At 39.0% G+C, this 15,178-nt stretch overlaps 1 protein-coding gene across 1 annotated transcript; it reads right to left on the reverse strand.

Moving 5' to 3' along the window:
* Positions 1–87: 87 nt before the first annotated feature.
* stx3a (syntaxin 3a) lies at positions 88–14,202 on the reverse strand. Its single transcript, XM_030394763.1, has 10 exons — positions 13,863–14,202; positions 12,161–12,235; positions 11,918–12,017; positions 11,752–11,826; positions 10,986–11,056; positions 9,208–9,316; positions 8,367–8,440; positions 7,413–7,547; positions 5,365–5,475; positions 88–2,446 (listed from the first exon to the last, which is right to left on the reverse strand). The coding sequence occupies exons 1-10, from the start codon at positions 13,890–13,892 to the stop codon at positions 2,369–2,371; spliced, it is 858 nt and encodes a 285-aa protein (XP_030250623.1). The 5' UTR covers positions 13,893–14,202; the 3' UTR covers positions 88–2,368.
* Between the last annotated feature and the right edge of the window lie 976 nt (positions 14,203–15,178).

A 15,178-nucleotide genomic window follows, 5' to 3' on the forward strand; every position in this document is an offset into this window, starting at 1 on the left:
TGCTAGGATACGGCGAGCGAGAGGAACATGCCAAACTGTGACGCGCAATACAAATGAAATATAATGAAAATAATTACTAACAGGAAATATAAATAATAGTTTCATTTTATTTTCGTCAACAGGGGACGGAACTACAAAATACTTAGCTTTTTACAACAGACTAACTTCTACAAAAATCGCTACAACGTTTCAGGCCTTAAATAATAAAAGCAGGAAAGGAAGGATACACAACATCACGTTAACTTACATGTGTCACACAAGCTATCAAGGTGTGCAGAATGGCGAGTGCTGATTGAACTGTGGTTGACCAGACATTTCTAGCTTTCCCCCCTCATTTCAGACATAGGATTTTCACTTATTTTTTAAAATCGTAATAATAGGATTATTAGGATTTTCTTTGTTTGAATTTACAATTTATGACCGGCACAACCGATGACCGTGTGTGTTACCAAGATATCATGTTATCTTGTAGTTGGGACATCTTATCTACTTCAGCAAGTAGATGTAGTATAAGAGGTAGTCTGCAGTTTATTATTTTTTTTTATTGTTTAAAAGACTTATGGCAGACGCTCCTGTTGTATCCTGATTCTAACATAAATATGAGATAACTGCTTGTATTGTCCCCAAAAGATAATTATGTACAATACTTCATTAACCAATTCTTCATGGGGATGATTAAAATGTGACACTGTAGAAACATGTTCGATATTCATCTGATCTATGTATGAGCCAGTGACCATTTTTAATGTCAAGAAGGCTGAAATTGCAAAAGACAAAATCCAAATATATGCATTAAGAGAAGGCTGACACTAGAAAGAGTGGGCTGGAGTGTCACTGTCATTGTGGATCTAGAGCAAAGAGGAGAGATGCAAATGTCAATTATCAACCAGAGTAAAACCAACATGAATACAGCTGTAGTCCATTAAAAAAGAAGGGGGGGGGGGGGGGGGGAGACACATACATATATTAAAAATGAAAGCATTCTTAACAATAAATACACAAACAACAAATACCTAAAGCAGTAAAACACCCCCAAGGCAGTGTCAGTGTAATCAAATAAAGCAGGGCCATGTTTATTTTCATTTCTAGTCCAACCCACTCAGCATGTACTTCTAGTCATACAGCATCTACTACTACTACTTTTTTGACCAGTTCAGCATCAACACTCCTATATGTAATTTTTTAAGGAGAGTGATTTTCTTCTTTCATTCGATTTCATTTGATTAGAATAGGCCCACTATGGAGTCATAGTAGGTACTTATCCACAACATGATATGAATTGTATCATTTGATGCAGTCGATAGCATAAGTACTGGCACAGTGGTTTCCATATTAAAACACAAATAACAGGCAAATGTACAAAAGCATAACAACAGCTGTCTCAATACTTAGGATACTGACTTCATAGATATACATCATGATGATGGGCAGTGTGGTGGACATGCAGACAAGCTACAGGGATGTCTGTCTGAGGTCAGTTCACTTTCACTTCATTTAACTGTTAACAGCCACTGCTATTCATTCCCTATTCATCTATGGATCATTTTCAGTTTTTTCTTGGATATGACAACATTTCCATCTCATTTAGTTTTTCAGTGTTTTATTTAAATCATTTGAAATAGTAGTTCATGGAGCAATACACATTTTTTGAAGCTCACTTGAAACTTTCTTTCTGGTTTGAATGCTCTTAAAGCGATCTGTCCCTTTCACTTAATATGAAGCTGAGACACTGAAGAAATCTTCTTTTTTATACGAAAAGGTGGATACAGGTATAAATAAATGCAAAGTAATGCCATACTAGAAATGGCGAGCAGCCAGATTAACATGCAATTTGCTGTAGTTATTCATGGGCCCTAGACAGTGAACCATACATATCGTGGTGACTCCTTGACCTTTCATCTAATGCACTATCTGGCCAATTTTTGTGCTCTTCAGATTAAACTGACCTACAATCTCTACACATATAAACCAGCAATAACTGACAAACCCTATACCTAATAATATTCAAATTCATATGAATAATGCAACTGCAATTAGACTGAGGTCAGCGGCATTTCATACAATCAATTTGTAATTGTGTCTGGAAAATATTTTTGATAATATAACAGCTCTGCAATACATCTCACATTAATGTAGCCTATATTGTTAGTTATATTAAGATCTCTTCTCAGACCCTTTGCGATGGTAGGGTGAATGTTCAGAGCTTCACTTGGAAAGAGGATCATCCTGAGAAAGTTAACAAAGTTATCATGTATGAGTATGTTGAATTGAATGAGTTGATATGAATATAAAGTGAGTGGAGGCTCTATATTGTGACCAGCAGAGACAGCTGTATGGACCAGCAGGTGGATTGGCGGCTTTAGGTTTTCTATTTGATGAAGCTGTAGAGAAATGAACCGAGGATGAGGGCCAAGATCACACAGCAGCAGAAGATCATCATTTGTTTCTGGAGTACAGTAGAGACACAGACACAGAAAAGAACATGTGTTACATTCCCCTCTCCCACAAGTTTGGAAGTCAAGTCAAGTCAAGTTAAACCGTGTAAATATGCAGTAATGAAACTTCACAGGTATGTAGCTCAGATCAAATTGAAGGGTGAGTTCTAAGATGGGTAGCGGTCCAACACACGAGTACTGAGTACTCATGTAATAACGTAGTAATCATGACTGGTCCTGGGTCAGAACAGGAACATGTTGATACACAAGATGTGTAAACAACAATTTCAAACATTGTGAACAAATATTGTGGTTTGGTTCTACTGTGTTCATGAGTATATATATACATATAGAACAGCACAGTATATTATGTCAGCATCAACATCAGAAAGTGCACATGTGTAATAGTCCCATCACAGGACTTGCAATGCAAATGACTCAAACACATCCTTCTACAACTTTTTTGCTACTCAATGCAAAAGAAAAACTCACAATGTTCTCATTTTACATAACTAACCTCCAAGAGCAGTCTGTCTGATATTACATCATTTTGTCCATTTGGGTTCTTGTATACAAGTGAGTTTGTAGCTTGTGAGTGACACGCAGGCTGTGCACGCACGGTGAACATTTATTGATCATTCTTGATCGATTTACCAAACCAGGCAGGGTATACTTTAGTTGTTTGATAAAAGGCACTCCCCTACAAAATCACTGGTGAAAATGTGTGTATTTTTCAATATCGCAATATAAATCATATAAAAATAACAACAATTTCAGATCCAAGTCATTTTTCTCTAACATAATGCAGCCTTACACATGACATTCCACTGAAGTGAAGCATGTTAGAGCAGATCACAAGTGGTTTGTTTTATTCTGAAGTAGCAGGTAGACTGTAAAGTGAAATGAGTTGAAGTAATATGGCTCTACTTGTAAACAATTCAGCTGGGGAAAAGGGACTCTATTTTGAAACAGGTCTTGCATTTGGGCATTTGCTTTTGAAGATATGACATTCAGCAAAAATTATTTATCATCAGCTGTGCTATGTATGAAACATTACAGAAAGAGTTGGGTATGATATGACCAGTTGGTGAATACTATTTGCATTATTTTTTGAAGGTGAGCACCTCCTGCCCCCAGGCCACAAATCAACACACACACCCATGTACGCAGCACAATGTTACAGGATGCCTTGACCATAACTGTGACATTTTTAATTCCATTGTATCCAGTTATCTCCATTCTCTACATCAGGGGTGCCCAAAACGTTGCAATCGACCTGTCGATTGCAAAGGTAGTTTAAGTGACATTCCAATTTTTTTTTTAGATTAAGTGGCAGGAAAATGAATGATGAATGAATCCCTGAAAAGCCAAGTCAAATTTATGCCACCAGACTGACGTACAGGACGGCCAGTCTGAGATCTCTTCTTGTACGGGTCACTGGTCACCATGCATGCGCAAATGCACTAGCTACTGCAAAACACAAGCAACGTGAGTGACCTGGTTAGCGGCTTCGATTGATATCAACACAAGAAGGAACATAATAAAAATGAGTGGGGCAGCTGGACCAAGTAAAAAACCCAAAACATACCGCTTTCACGCGGAATGGGAGTAGGACTTTTTTTCACTATGACTTTTTTCGAAGTGCATTTGTCTGATTTGTCAAACTACCATTGCTATTGCACTTTTAAACTGTTCAAAATACGACACTGACTTCCCTCCGAAAAGCGAGCTGAGAAAGAGAAAGGTGAGGGAACTAAAATCACAGTTAATCAGACAAACGTCATTTTTCACACAGTCAAATTTACAAGCACAGGCCGCCACTGAAGCATTGTTACGGGTGAGTCACTCTATAATTAAGCATAAGAAGTCCTTCCAAGATGGAGAGATGATAAAAGAGGCCTTCGTTGAGGCAGCTGACTCCTTGTTCGGGATTTTAGAAACAAACCAGAAATATTATCATCAATCAAAGCTCTTCAGCTATCAAGACGTACTGTTACACAGCGCTGTGAAGTAATGGCCGAGGATTTGACACAGCAGCTTCGGAGAGACATTGTAGACTGCGAGTGTTTGTCACTGCAATTAGACGAGTCTACGGACACCAGCGATACAGCCCAGTGCATTTTTATTCAGATGTTGTTTACAGATATGACTGCGAAAGAGGATCTGTTAACATAACTGCCCATGAAAGAACACACGCGGGGAGAGTTCATTTTTCAGGCATTTAAAAAAACTTTATGGAGAAAACCACCAGCTCCCGGTGTGTAAACTGTGAGCAATATTGATGGCTGTTTGTCAACTGTTTGCAATACTTAGGGTTACATTACTCTCCCAATATCAGTTATGCATTGTGTTATATAAAGTATACTCAGTACATGTATAAATAAATAGATGTTTAGTATTTTTTATGTAGGTAGATCATTTTGACCTGGTCATTTTGAAAGTAACTTGCAAGCTAAAAAAGTGTGGGCAGCCCTGCTCTACATACAATAATTGCCTTTTGTAATTGTATATTTAATCAGTAAATACACCGGTATTTGATTTTTTTTGCAGCAGATTTTTTTCAGGCAGGGTTTTCTCATGAGTTACATGACCCACATTTTACTCACTTACTTATCTAAATGTGGACTTAGAAAAAAAGGTGCAATTATTATTTTGTTTGCTTCTTTAGCACCATGGATTAATAGACCTACGGCACTGATATTTCAGAGCCACGGCCGGGCTCTGAAATATCAGTCAGATAAAGAATCAGTGAGTCTGGCAGACTAGACTCTGCACTGTCTCTGCTACAAGGGGGTGGACAGGGAGATGGCAGGTTAACAAGTGGTATGGCATCCTCCTACATCCCCCCTCAAATCACTGACTAGAGATGATTACAAATGTTTTAGCGATACATTTCCTCCATGTCATTGTTGAATCAGTCTCATCTTACCCTGCGCGCCTCCTGCTGAAATTTGGCTGCCTTCTTTGTGTCGGCCACTGCCCTCTCTACGAAGCCCACTGATTGGTCCATGTTGCTCTCAATTCTGTCAATCATGCCACCCTTGGGGGGAGGGGGAGACAAGACAAGACAGGACAAGACTTAATGAAAAAGACTGACAGATAACAAGTGGCACGGTGTGTCTGTGATATTAACCATAATGCATTTGGGAAATGTGGAAGTGCTCGAAATCCTTTGTTTTGTCCTTTAACTTCCTGTCTTCACAGGAAGTGGGAATATGTGGTGTAGTAAAGGTGGACATCTACTGTTGTGATCACCTTTACCTGCATTTTATCAAACACCTGAGCAGTTTGACAGTCTAAAATACGGAATGTAGGACTGACAGAGCTGGGAGAAAATGAGAGACTTTCTTCTCATGCAGTACAACTAAACATACACTGATTATTAGATAAGCTCTGGTGCCCGACTCTGGGACCTGCTGCTCCCCTTACTGTTATACAACGGTCAGAATGTGTTGGTGTTTGCGTTTTACGAACATGTACTTATAATCATATGATATCATAAGATAAGTTGTCTGAGTGCAGCTGTTCTCAAATTAAATATGTTTTATTTATATAGCCCAAAATCACAATCACATTGCCTCAATGGGCTTTACAATATGTGCAGTGATCAACATCCTCTGTCCTTAGACCCTCGATTCAAGTGAGGAAAACTTGCCATATTGAGACATTTTTTAATAGGGGAGCAAAAAAGATGGAAGAAGCCTCAGGAAGAGCCACAGAAGAGGGACTGCTTTCCCAGGATGGACAGACATGCAATAGATATTGCATATACAGAACAGAACAACAGAATCACAGTTTACAAATTGCATTGACAGAATATCTGATACAAGTGATTCAATATCTAAACTATCATATCCCTTAATTCAAAATACAGTCACAGTGGGACTCCTTCTGTTAGTTACACTATTACGCAGTCCAATTTCCCATTACTTGGGCTTATTTTTATTTACCTCAAATCATATTATCAATACAGAATTTATCTGTTACATAGTTGGATGAAAAGTTGTGTTTTTATTCATCTTTTTGATGTAATTCAGATTGAGACCAACATAGAAAATCAGCTTTTGTAGTGTTTCTTCATAAAGAATGTAAATATTGTTTCTGCATCATCATACTGATAGGTTGGCGTCAGTGATCTTCAAATGCTTCCCCACAGAAACATCAAGCTGCAGCTAGAACATACTAACTTTAGTTAAGATAGCACACTGTAGGTTACTTTGCTTCAATGATTAAAGTCTCTTCAATCTGAGATCTGCATTGGTGGATGTGGTCATGTCAGGTTTCATGACCGCCTCAAAAAAGTGGGCATTGAGAAACATAAAGCAGCCTGCATGAAATGATCAGGACGGACGAGTCTTTTGACTTGCATTACAATGACAATCAGAAGTTTAGAACCAGGAAATGAAACAAATGGGTGGGCAGCGTGAGTAGCTGAGCGCTGTTGCTTTGACTTCTGACTGTTCAAAGTGTATTTGCTATTAACACCAGTATTCTGACATGATTAATGATTGTGGCTACTGGGGCAATTAGAGCCAGTTAAGCAGTACATTTTCGTTGAAAACATCAAACACCATAACTTGCGTCTGACTACTTTATGAAGTAGAGGACAAACAATGTTTCCCAAACCTATTTTGTATGATTTCCTACATTTTCATCAACAATTAATTTACATGTAGATTCATGTATCTAAAATTTGGGATAATGGCATGATCTTTTCTTGTTTAAAATTACAAAACAGGTGTGAAACAAAACATAAACCCAGTTTTATTATAATGGGAGGCCTACATTTTTCCTTCAAATCATATCTTCCATAATTTTGCAGTTACCCAAAGTATTTTGTAATACTATTTTGTATAATAACAGTGAAGAGGCAGACAGGAAGAGGGGAATCAGAGGGGTATGACATGGAACAGAGGTCTGTGGCTGGAACCTCCCAAAACAGTAAACTTTAATCTTGTGCCATTGTTGTGTGTGTACCTGGTTCTCAACCAGCATGGCGATGTCCACAAACATGTCATGGAGCTCTTTGATGCTGCTTTCCAGTCTCATGATGTCTTTGTGACGAGCTTCAATCTCATTCAGGGCCTGCTGGTTGATCTTAGAGTCCATGATCTGCGCAGGGAGGGGGTTTGTTGTGAAGGCCAGAAACGAAGACAGAGAAAAATTAGATCAGCAAAAGAATGACAACAGGTCTAAATGATTGAACGATAAGAGAAGATCAGAGAAGAACAAGTTGTTATTTCACCAAAAATAGGTGAGAATTATTTGTCTTACTACTTCCGACAATAGCAGAATGACATAATAACTTACACACTCAAACATCTGGTGAAATATTTGTGTCGGATAATGTCAACAAAGGCAAAGCCTGCACAGTATATTGAATAACTACACTGAAGTCCTGCAAATTAGCTGCAAAGCTCATCATGTTTCAGTTGAGACTGTGCCAGAGAGCTGGTGATTCAACCATATGCACACATAATACATATGTACACTTTGCATGATACGGAGTAGAATCTACCTGAGTGACTAAAGGTGGTAGCTGAGTGGACATGAAACTTAATGAAGTAAATAAAAATGGGGCAATGTGCAGTGGAAACTCAGCAAATAAATCATGACACAGATGAAGCATATGACCCTAACGTCCACTAAGTCTTCTGCTCCACTGAAGAGATGAAAAAAATCAGCAGAGAAATGAGGACTTCTACACATTAATACATAAAACCGACAGAAATACAAGAAAAAGGTAGTGAGAATTGTCCATCACACAGTCTGAAAGTTCCCTCTAATGTCCTGTTTGGTCTGACCTACAGTCTAACAAGCAAACACACTCATGTAAGACAAGAAAAAGAAAAACTATTTGGGATCTGGAACCATTGAATTGTTGTATTTTTGCTTGACAATTACTTCAGATCAACACACTGCTGGTCTTACCCCAGCAGTGAAGACAGCTGAGTTGCCTCCCTCCAACATCTCTTCTAGCTCTTCGTCAGTCGTTGCTTTCCCCGCTGTGACAGAAAGAAACAGTTTTACAAGTGTTTTACATAAATATATGTTAACAGCTGACAGGACTGATAAATACAGAAGGTACTGACAGAGAAACAATGACATATCAAACTGTCAGTGCCCTGACTTGTGAACAGAAGAGACATTTTGCACTGTGTCATAAATTTAGTTAAGTTATTTCCTGTTTTATTTTGAAAGATCCATGCGTGCCATCACATGTCCTATTGATTTACTTCAGGATTCTGTCATGCTTTCATGCTTTTTGTGATTGTCCTGATTAGTTTCACCTTTCCCTGATTAGCCTGTGTATTTAGCCTTTTCAGCTCTCAGTTTTTTGCATTTGCTGCCTGTGCTCCTGCCTGTGTTCCCCATGCCTTATCAGTTTGTTTTTGTTGCCTGTCTGTTTTTGTTTACCTGATTCAGCTTTACATTTTTCCAGAGGAAACATCAGGATATTGTCCAAATTTGCCTTTTCACACATGCAGATCACAACAAGAGGTTGTCTGTGTCAGACAGGTCAGATGCAAGAGGCAGGATATGAAGCAAAAATGGACAAGGTCTCTCCCTGGATCTGACTGACGATTTCGGCGCTGGTCTGAACCACCAGAAGTTTGCAGATCTCTTCACCTCTCCAGTTCATAAATCCACAGTTAGAGTGCACGTGTGAAAGGGGTTGATGAGTGAGTGCAAAAAAGGACTGTTGGGCTTTTGAAGGGGTGTGCGCTCTACCGAGTACCATTCTAGTTACTACATGTAATAAAAAACTCACTGATCTCCAGCTGTCGGGCAATTCGTCCTTTGCTCTTATCTCTGAAGTCAACTTGAGCCTCGTTGTATTTTGTCATCACCTCTACAAACTTCTTGGCCAGGATCGCATGCTGGGGTAAGGAAAATGCAGATGACATGTTAACTGACTTTAAAAAGTAAGAGAGTCTTTAATTGCTGTCATATTTAAGATGTGATTATGTAGACTGGAGTTTCCCCTGCATATCATTGAAAAAAGAAACAATTTTCCAGTTTACAGTCATACAATGCCTCTAGGATTTGAGAAGGCTGAGGGATAATATCATCGTCTTTCATAAAACCATTGCAAATGTGAGTGTTGCCTCCAAATTTTCAGTCATGTAAAGTTGTAAGAACCTCATCAACCATCATTTTTATTATAGAACACTAAAACTGTAGGAAAATCATTGATACTTGATACAGCATTGGTGGAGGAGCTACATTCATTCCTATGAGAGCTACTCAGTGGCACATGAAGCCAAAGAAGTTTGACTTCCTGGATGTAATACTATCTAGCTCTTTGACGTAATCTCCACATTGTACGGCCCATAGACCGTGCCCACAAGAGACTTCCACAGGTCAGGACAGGTGTGCTCAAAAAAACTACTATTTTACAGCCTCGTCTTTCACAATGTAAGCTTATGGAAAAAGGCTTTTTGGCCCAGTGTGCATTACATGACGTTGTTATCACAAGGTTTGACACTTTGTCATATTGGCTTCAATGCAAGGACGTTCCATCAAATCTAGACATAGCATTGGAGGAAAAGCCCCATTAATTCCTATGAAAGCTGCTCAGTGGCAAAATGGCTCGACTTCCGCTAGCATACCCGGAGATCTTCCGTGTTGTGTTTTGTAGCCTATAGAGCGTGTGCACTAGAGACTTCTGCCGAGTGAGGCAGCTAAGTTCCGGTTTAGCATCGGGTTAAACTTGAGTAAAGATAAAAATGATTTAATTGTGGAGCTCTTCTGGATTTTCCAAATTGCATTGTCCAGAATGGCTAAAATTCGGAGGCACTTTGGTGACGCAGAAAAAAAATATACCCAGCATTTTACAGATGCTTCTTTCACAATCAAACCTTTTTCAAAGTCTGGCGCTCTTCCTGGGGGCTTGCCTCCAGGTTTTACCATCATGTTTCTACAGTAGCCCAGAATGGATCATCTAAACCCTGGCTCTAGATAGTCTTTCATGTTTTTCATGTTTCAGTGGTCTCGATACGCTCACTCCTTGATTCTACTAAATCCTACACAGTAGCCCTCAAAGTCTTCAGTGATACATCTTTGCACTGATCTGTTTGAAATCACTCAGACCTGCTGTCTGAACCAGATCAGGAACTCCTGATTATCACTGCTCTTATGAATGTTAAGAGTTATTATATACATTTCGTATTAAATATTGAAAAATGAAAAAAAAAAAAGTGTTAGTGTTTAGCATTTTGGTAGCATTTCCAGAGAGTTCTGAAAAACAAACACTAAAGTCAGTAGATGTAAGTATGATATGATACACTGTCAGAGCTTCTGGTTTGCTCCTTTTAGATTATTTTGCATATGGATTAGAAGTGAAACCCTCTTCTATTCACAGAGGGCACCAGAGGTCATAGTACAAGTACAACAATAGTTAGCAGTTTTAGGAGCAGGTGTTTCTCAGCCTTCTATGACTGGGAAGAAGAATGAGAACTTCCACCTCCTCACAGAATGTAAGAATGTGTAAACTTTGAGCTCCAGTTTTTAGTATCGTTTGATTTAATGTTGGTGATGTTTTCTGACCTGTGATTTGCGTATTCTGAGGTCAGCTGAGGCTCTCTCATCTGTGTTTGACTCAAGCTGGCGCTCAATAGCTGATGCGCGTGCATGCGCACAGGCACGCACGCACGCACACACACACACACACACACACACACACACACACAAACAAACATAAAGAGAGACAAAAGACAGTGAACACATATTAATGTCATTCTTCTGTTACACTGAATGAGATATCCACAGATACAAGATGAGATGACTTCCAGTTTGTCTTGTTCAGAAAACTGTGCACATCGGACACAACATCAGTTTTCACTACACTAACAGAAAAGAATCTGGATCAATATTACACTATCATTAAGTATGTATCTACTCAAGCATGACATGGCATGCTTTTAGCCAGGGAGGAGTGACAGACATTGACACTCAAACTGCAGCATCAGCTGCTCAACTGAAAGTGCTGTCATTTGTAGCACATTGGCCCACATCAAAGGGTCACTTCAGCCAAAACACAAACATATTATTCCATCCATAATTTTCCTAACTGTGCAGAGGTTTTCAGAAAGCTATCTCTGATAGCATCTGTCACCCCGACATAAAGTTGAATAAAATGTATTTTTTTGGACTACTCACAGACAATAATTACACTTGACAATCTCTTCCGCCTGCTCGTTGTCTCCATACTTAATCTTGTGTTAAATGGGAACAATTTGCTGGCATCCGTAGAAAACAAACAAACAAACAAAAAGTGAGCCTGAATAGAAAGTGAAAAAGAACAAATACTGACTCTTCAGTTTGTTTCTTGCATTGTTGGCCGACTTCTTGATCTCATTAGTGAGGGCTTCAACATCATCCTGTGTTTCTGAGAGAGTGAGAGCAGAGTATGAACAAGTAGAAAGAGTAAAAAGTTGTGAATATGTGTATATGTGTGTGTGTGTGTCAGAGACCCTTACTCTGGTCAGATGTGGGGGCCGACAGGATGGTGGAATAGAGTTTTTTTATTTCTGTGACGCTCTCATCAATCTTGTCAATGCTGGTACGGATATCTTCAATCTGAAAGACACAAAAGCATACACACAAACACACACAGATCAAGCAAGAAGTACTTTTATATGATTTTTTAAAATACATTGTCTTATAAGAAATGTGAGGAATAGACAGACAGATGGACAGATGGACAGACCAAAAGAGAATACCTGAGCAAAGAAATCATCCATGAATGCCTCATTCTCCACAGGAACCTCAACATCATCACCTCCAGCATCACTCTTCTGTTAAACACACACACAAATTCAGGAGGAGGTGAATACAGGTCTGGAAGCTTCAATGATTTCAATTCAAGATAAAGTTATGGTTAAAATCAGCCCAATCATGTACCCATCTCACACAAATGCAAAAACTTAAGCCCCGTTTACACCAAGGGAAGACGCAGATATTTCCCTGCGGTTTGGCCTCTCATTTACACGAAACACTGTTTTTATCACAGACAACGATTATTTCTAAAAACTCCGGCCAAAGTGGAGATCTCTGAAAATGCCGGTTATGTGTTGCTGTGTCAACTGGGAGAAACTGAGTTTTTAGGTTCTCAAACGTCACATTATGCGCCAGAAAATGCTTAACGTCATGTGAGCGCCTTATGTTTACAGTTTGTTTGAAAGGAACAGGAAGTCGCTCGTGTTATTCGTTGTTGTCGATTTTGAGGATTCTGATTGGCTTGCATGGCTTTATCCTTCTTCCCTACACTGTCACCCATAGGTTTAGCAAAGTTATAATGCTGCTCGACGGCGTATGTATGCGGGTTGATGTAAATGACAACTTTTTTGAAAACGATGTTGTGTGCACGATGTTATTATTGAAAACGGAGGGGGGGAAATATTTGTTTCTCTAAATACCCAGCTATGTGTAAATGTGGCCTTAATCTCATGAAATCTGGTTAATATAGCTGTATAGTTAACGTCTTGGAATCTTGATGTTGTTGTTGCTGCTGAAGTTGTTGTACAGTATAGTGAATACATCGGTCAAATAAGTTTGTTTTTTATATCAGTGTATTGTGTTTATTTTCTAACACGTTATCTCTGTCTCCTGTACATTAGCCTTTAGCTAGCCGTGGTGTAGCTAGAGAGAGAGAGAGCGATACCCCAGTAGTTCCATCTTTAAACTAACAGTTGTCCGGAAGCAGTTCTAGTTAAAACATGTCCTCATTATCAGGAGTGTAAAACAGGTCTCCTCTTTATAATAACCTCCTGTTCCCACCACAAATTTAAAATTATGGCGACAACGTTCCCTCCTGTTATTTCCAACACAGATACTCATCTAGATCTCCGTGTTGTTGGTGCGCACGGTTTGCGCGTGCCACGGTCACGTGAGGCCGACTGCAGGTTCAATAAATGCGTATTTCGCACGCGCTCCTGTCCTCCCCAGGCACACGTGAAGCTAGACAGTGAATGAACAGTCCTGAGCCTGACACGGAATCATACGGAATCATATGATGATGACTGCATGAGTGTCCATTTTCAAATGTTTACAAGTAAGATATATTCATAAAATGTCATAGAACAAGCTTATGTGTCAAAATACAGTCTTCTGTGTCAGATCTGTCCCTACATATGTCAAACACTCGACCAGTATAGCGTTAATCTTATGTAATAAGCTGAAGTTCATATTTGGTTTAAGTTAGTCTCCTTCTTGTTGAAATATGCTGTAGTTTGATGATATTAATGAGCTAATCTTTAACTGTCATCAGAAAGATTCCACGCAGACTGAACAGTGTGTTCACACACACAGACAGTAGACTGCTGATAGTAAAGTCATATTACAGGCTACTAGCAGTGCTTCAGGGCCTATGTGAGCAACAGGTGCTACAGACAAACTACTAACAGACTACAGTCTACCTCCTACCTCCTTCAGCTGTGCCAGGCGGTCCTTCATCTTGAAAAGTAATAGATAGATAGATAGATAGATAGATAGATGGCAACCTCACAGGTCTGGACAACAGGGTCTTATCTAGCCTACAACAACTACTTAAATGGCCTCTAAGTTAGCCCAGTGTAAATGATTAGCCTTGCTCCTTCAATTAATCCAGGAGATGTGACCCGCAGACAGCTGTCAGAGCCAGAGGAAGAGCCGCAGACATAAAGGTGTTAGTTAGAGGAAGGAATGAATCAAAGCAAGAGATGAATAGTAGGTGCTGGTTGTTTGGATGTTCCTCTCTGAGGCAGTATTGTGACCTGAAGTCCCACTAAGCCTCATCCTCTAAGAACGGATTAGGACAACCGAGTGCAGGACGATAAACCTCCCCCTCGTCCCTCCCACATCGTCTGTAAAACACTTTCCGTAGCCCTGAGATCTATTCAATGGAGGATTAATAACCAAAAATATTATTTTGCTAATACTTATTGTAGGCTATTTGTATTTGAATAATACTACTGAAATGGTAATGGTATTATAAAAATAACAATTTGTTAATTAGTTACATGCATGCTATATAATAGTAGATTTTTGCTGTGTTGTGCAGAAGCAGAAAACAAGCAAACCTCCACATGTTAAGTCAATCAGTCAGTCTGTAATTAAAGGGGCACTGTAGTTTTGGAGAATAAATTCAAACTCAGAATGTTAATATTTACATATCAATGAGGTAATAATACATATTTTTCCCACAAGTGAATCAACAAACTGTTCTCAGAGGGATATAAGATCCCAGAACACTGATTAAAGTTAAGAAAGGTGGCAGGGTCCGCCACCTATAAACAAAGTGTAACAGTATACATTGTTTTTTCCTTTAAGCTCAGTTTGTTTGTTCTGTTTATTCAGGCATGAAAACAAAGACAGTTTGATTATTTATTAGTTTGATTATTACTTTAGGCCAATGAAGATCTTTATCTTCTCATTAACATTTCTTCAACAAAACTACAGAGTGCTCCTTTAAAATTAACACTGGTGTAGTCAGGAACACAGGAATACAGGGAATGGGTTGTTGAAGCTGAGTTGAGGTGAAATACCTTTTCTGTGCACATAAAGGGCATATTTTAACAAATTTGTTTGATACTTTCATGTTTTTTTTTTCCCAAAAGCATGCCGACACACAAAGAACAAAGGAATCATGCATGCCTCTCCTGCTCATACATACATCCAGGGTTCCAGCATGATTCCTTTCTCTCAGTCATGTTCATTTTGTACAATTTTATGTTTATATGTATTTTATAATCTATTATATT

The sequence above is a fragment of the Sparus aurata genome, chromosome 1 (genome assembly GCF_900880675.1).
Source record: "Sparus aurata chromosome 1, fSpaAur1.1, whole genome shotgun sequence".
In the NCBI taxonomy this organism is placed as follows: domain Eukaryota; kingdom Metazoa; phylum Chordata; class Actinopteri; order Spariformes; family Sparidae; genus Sparus; species Sparus aurata.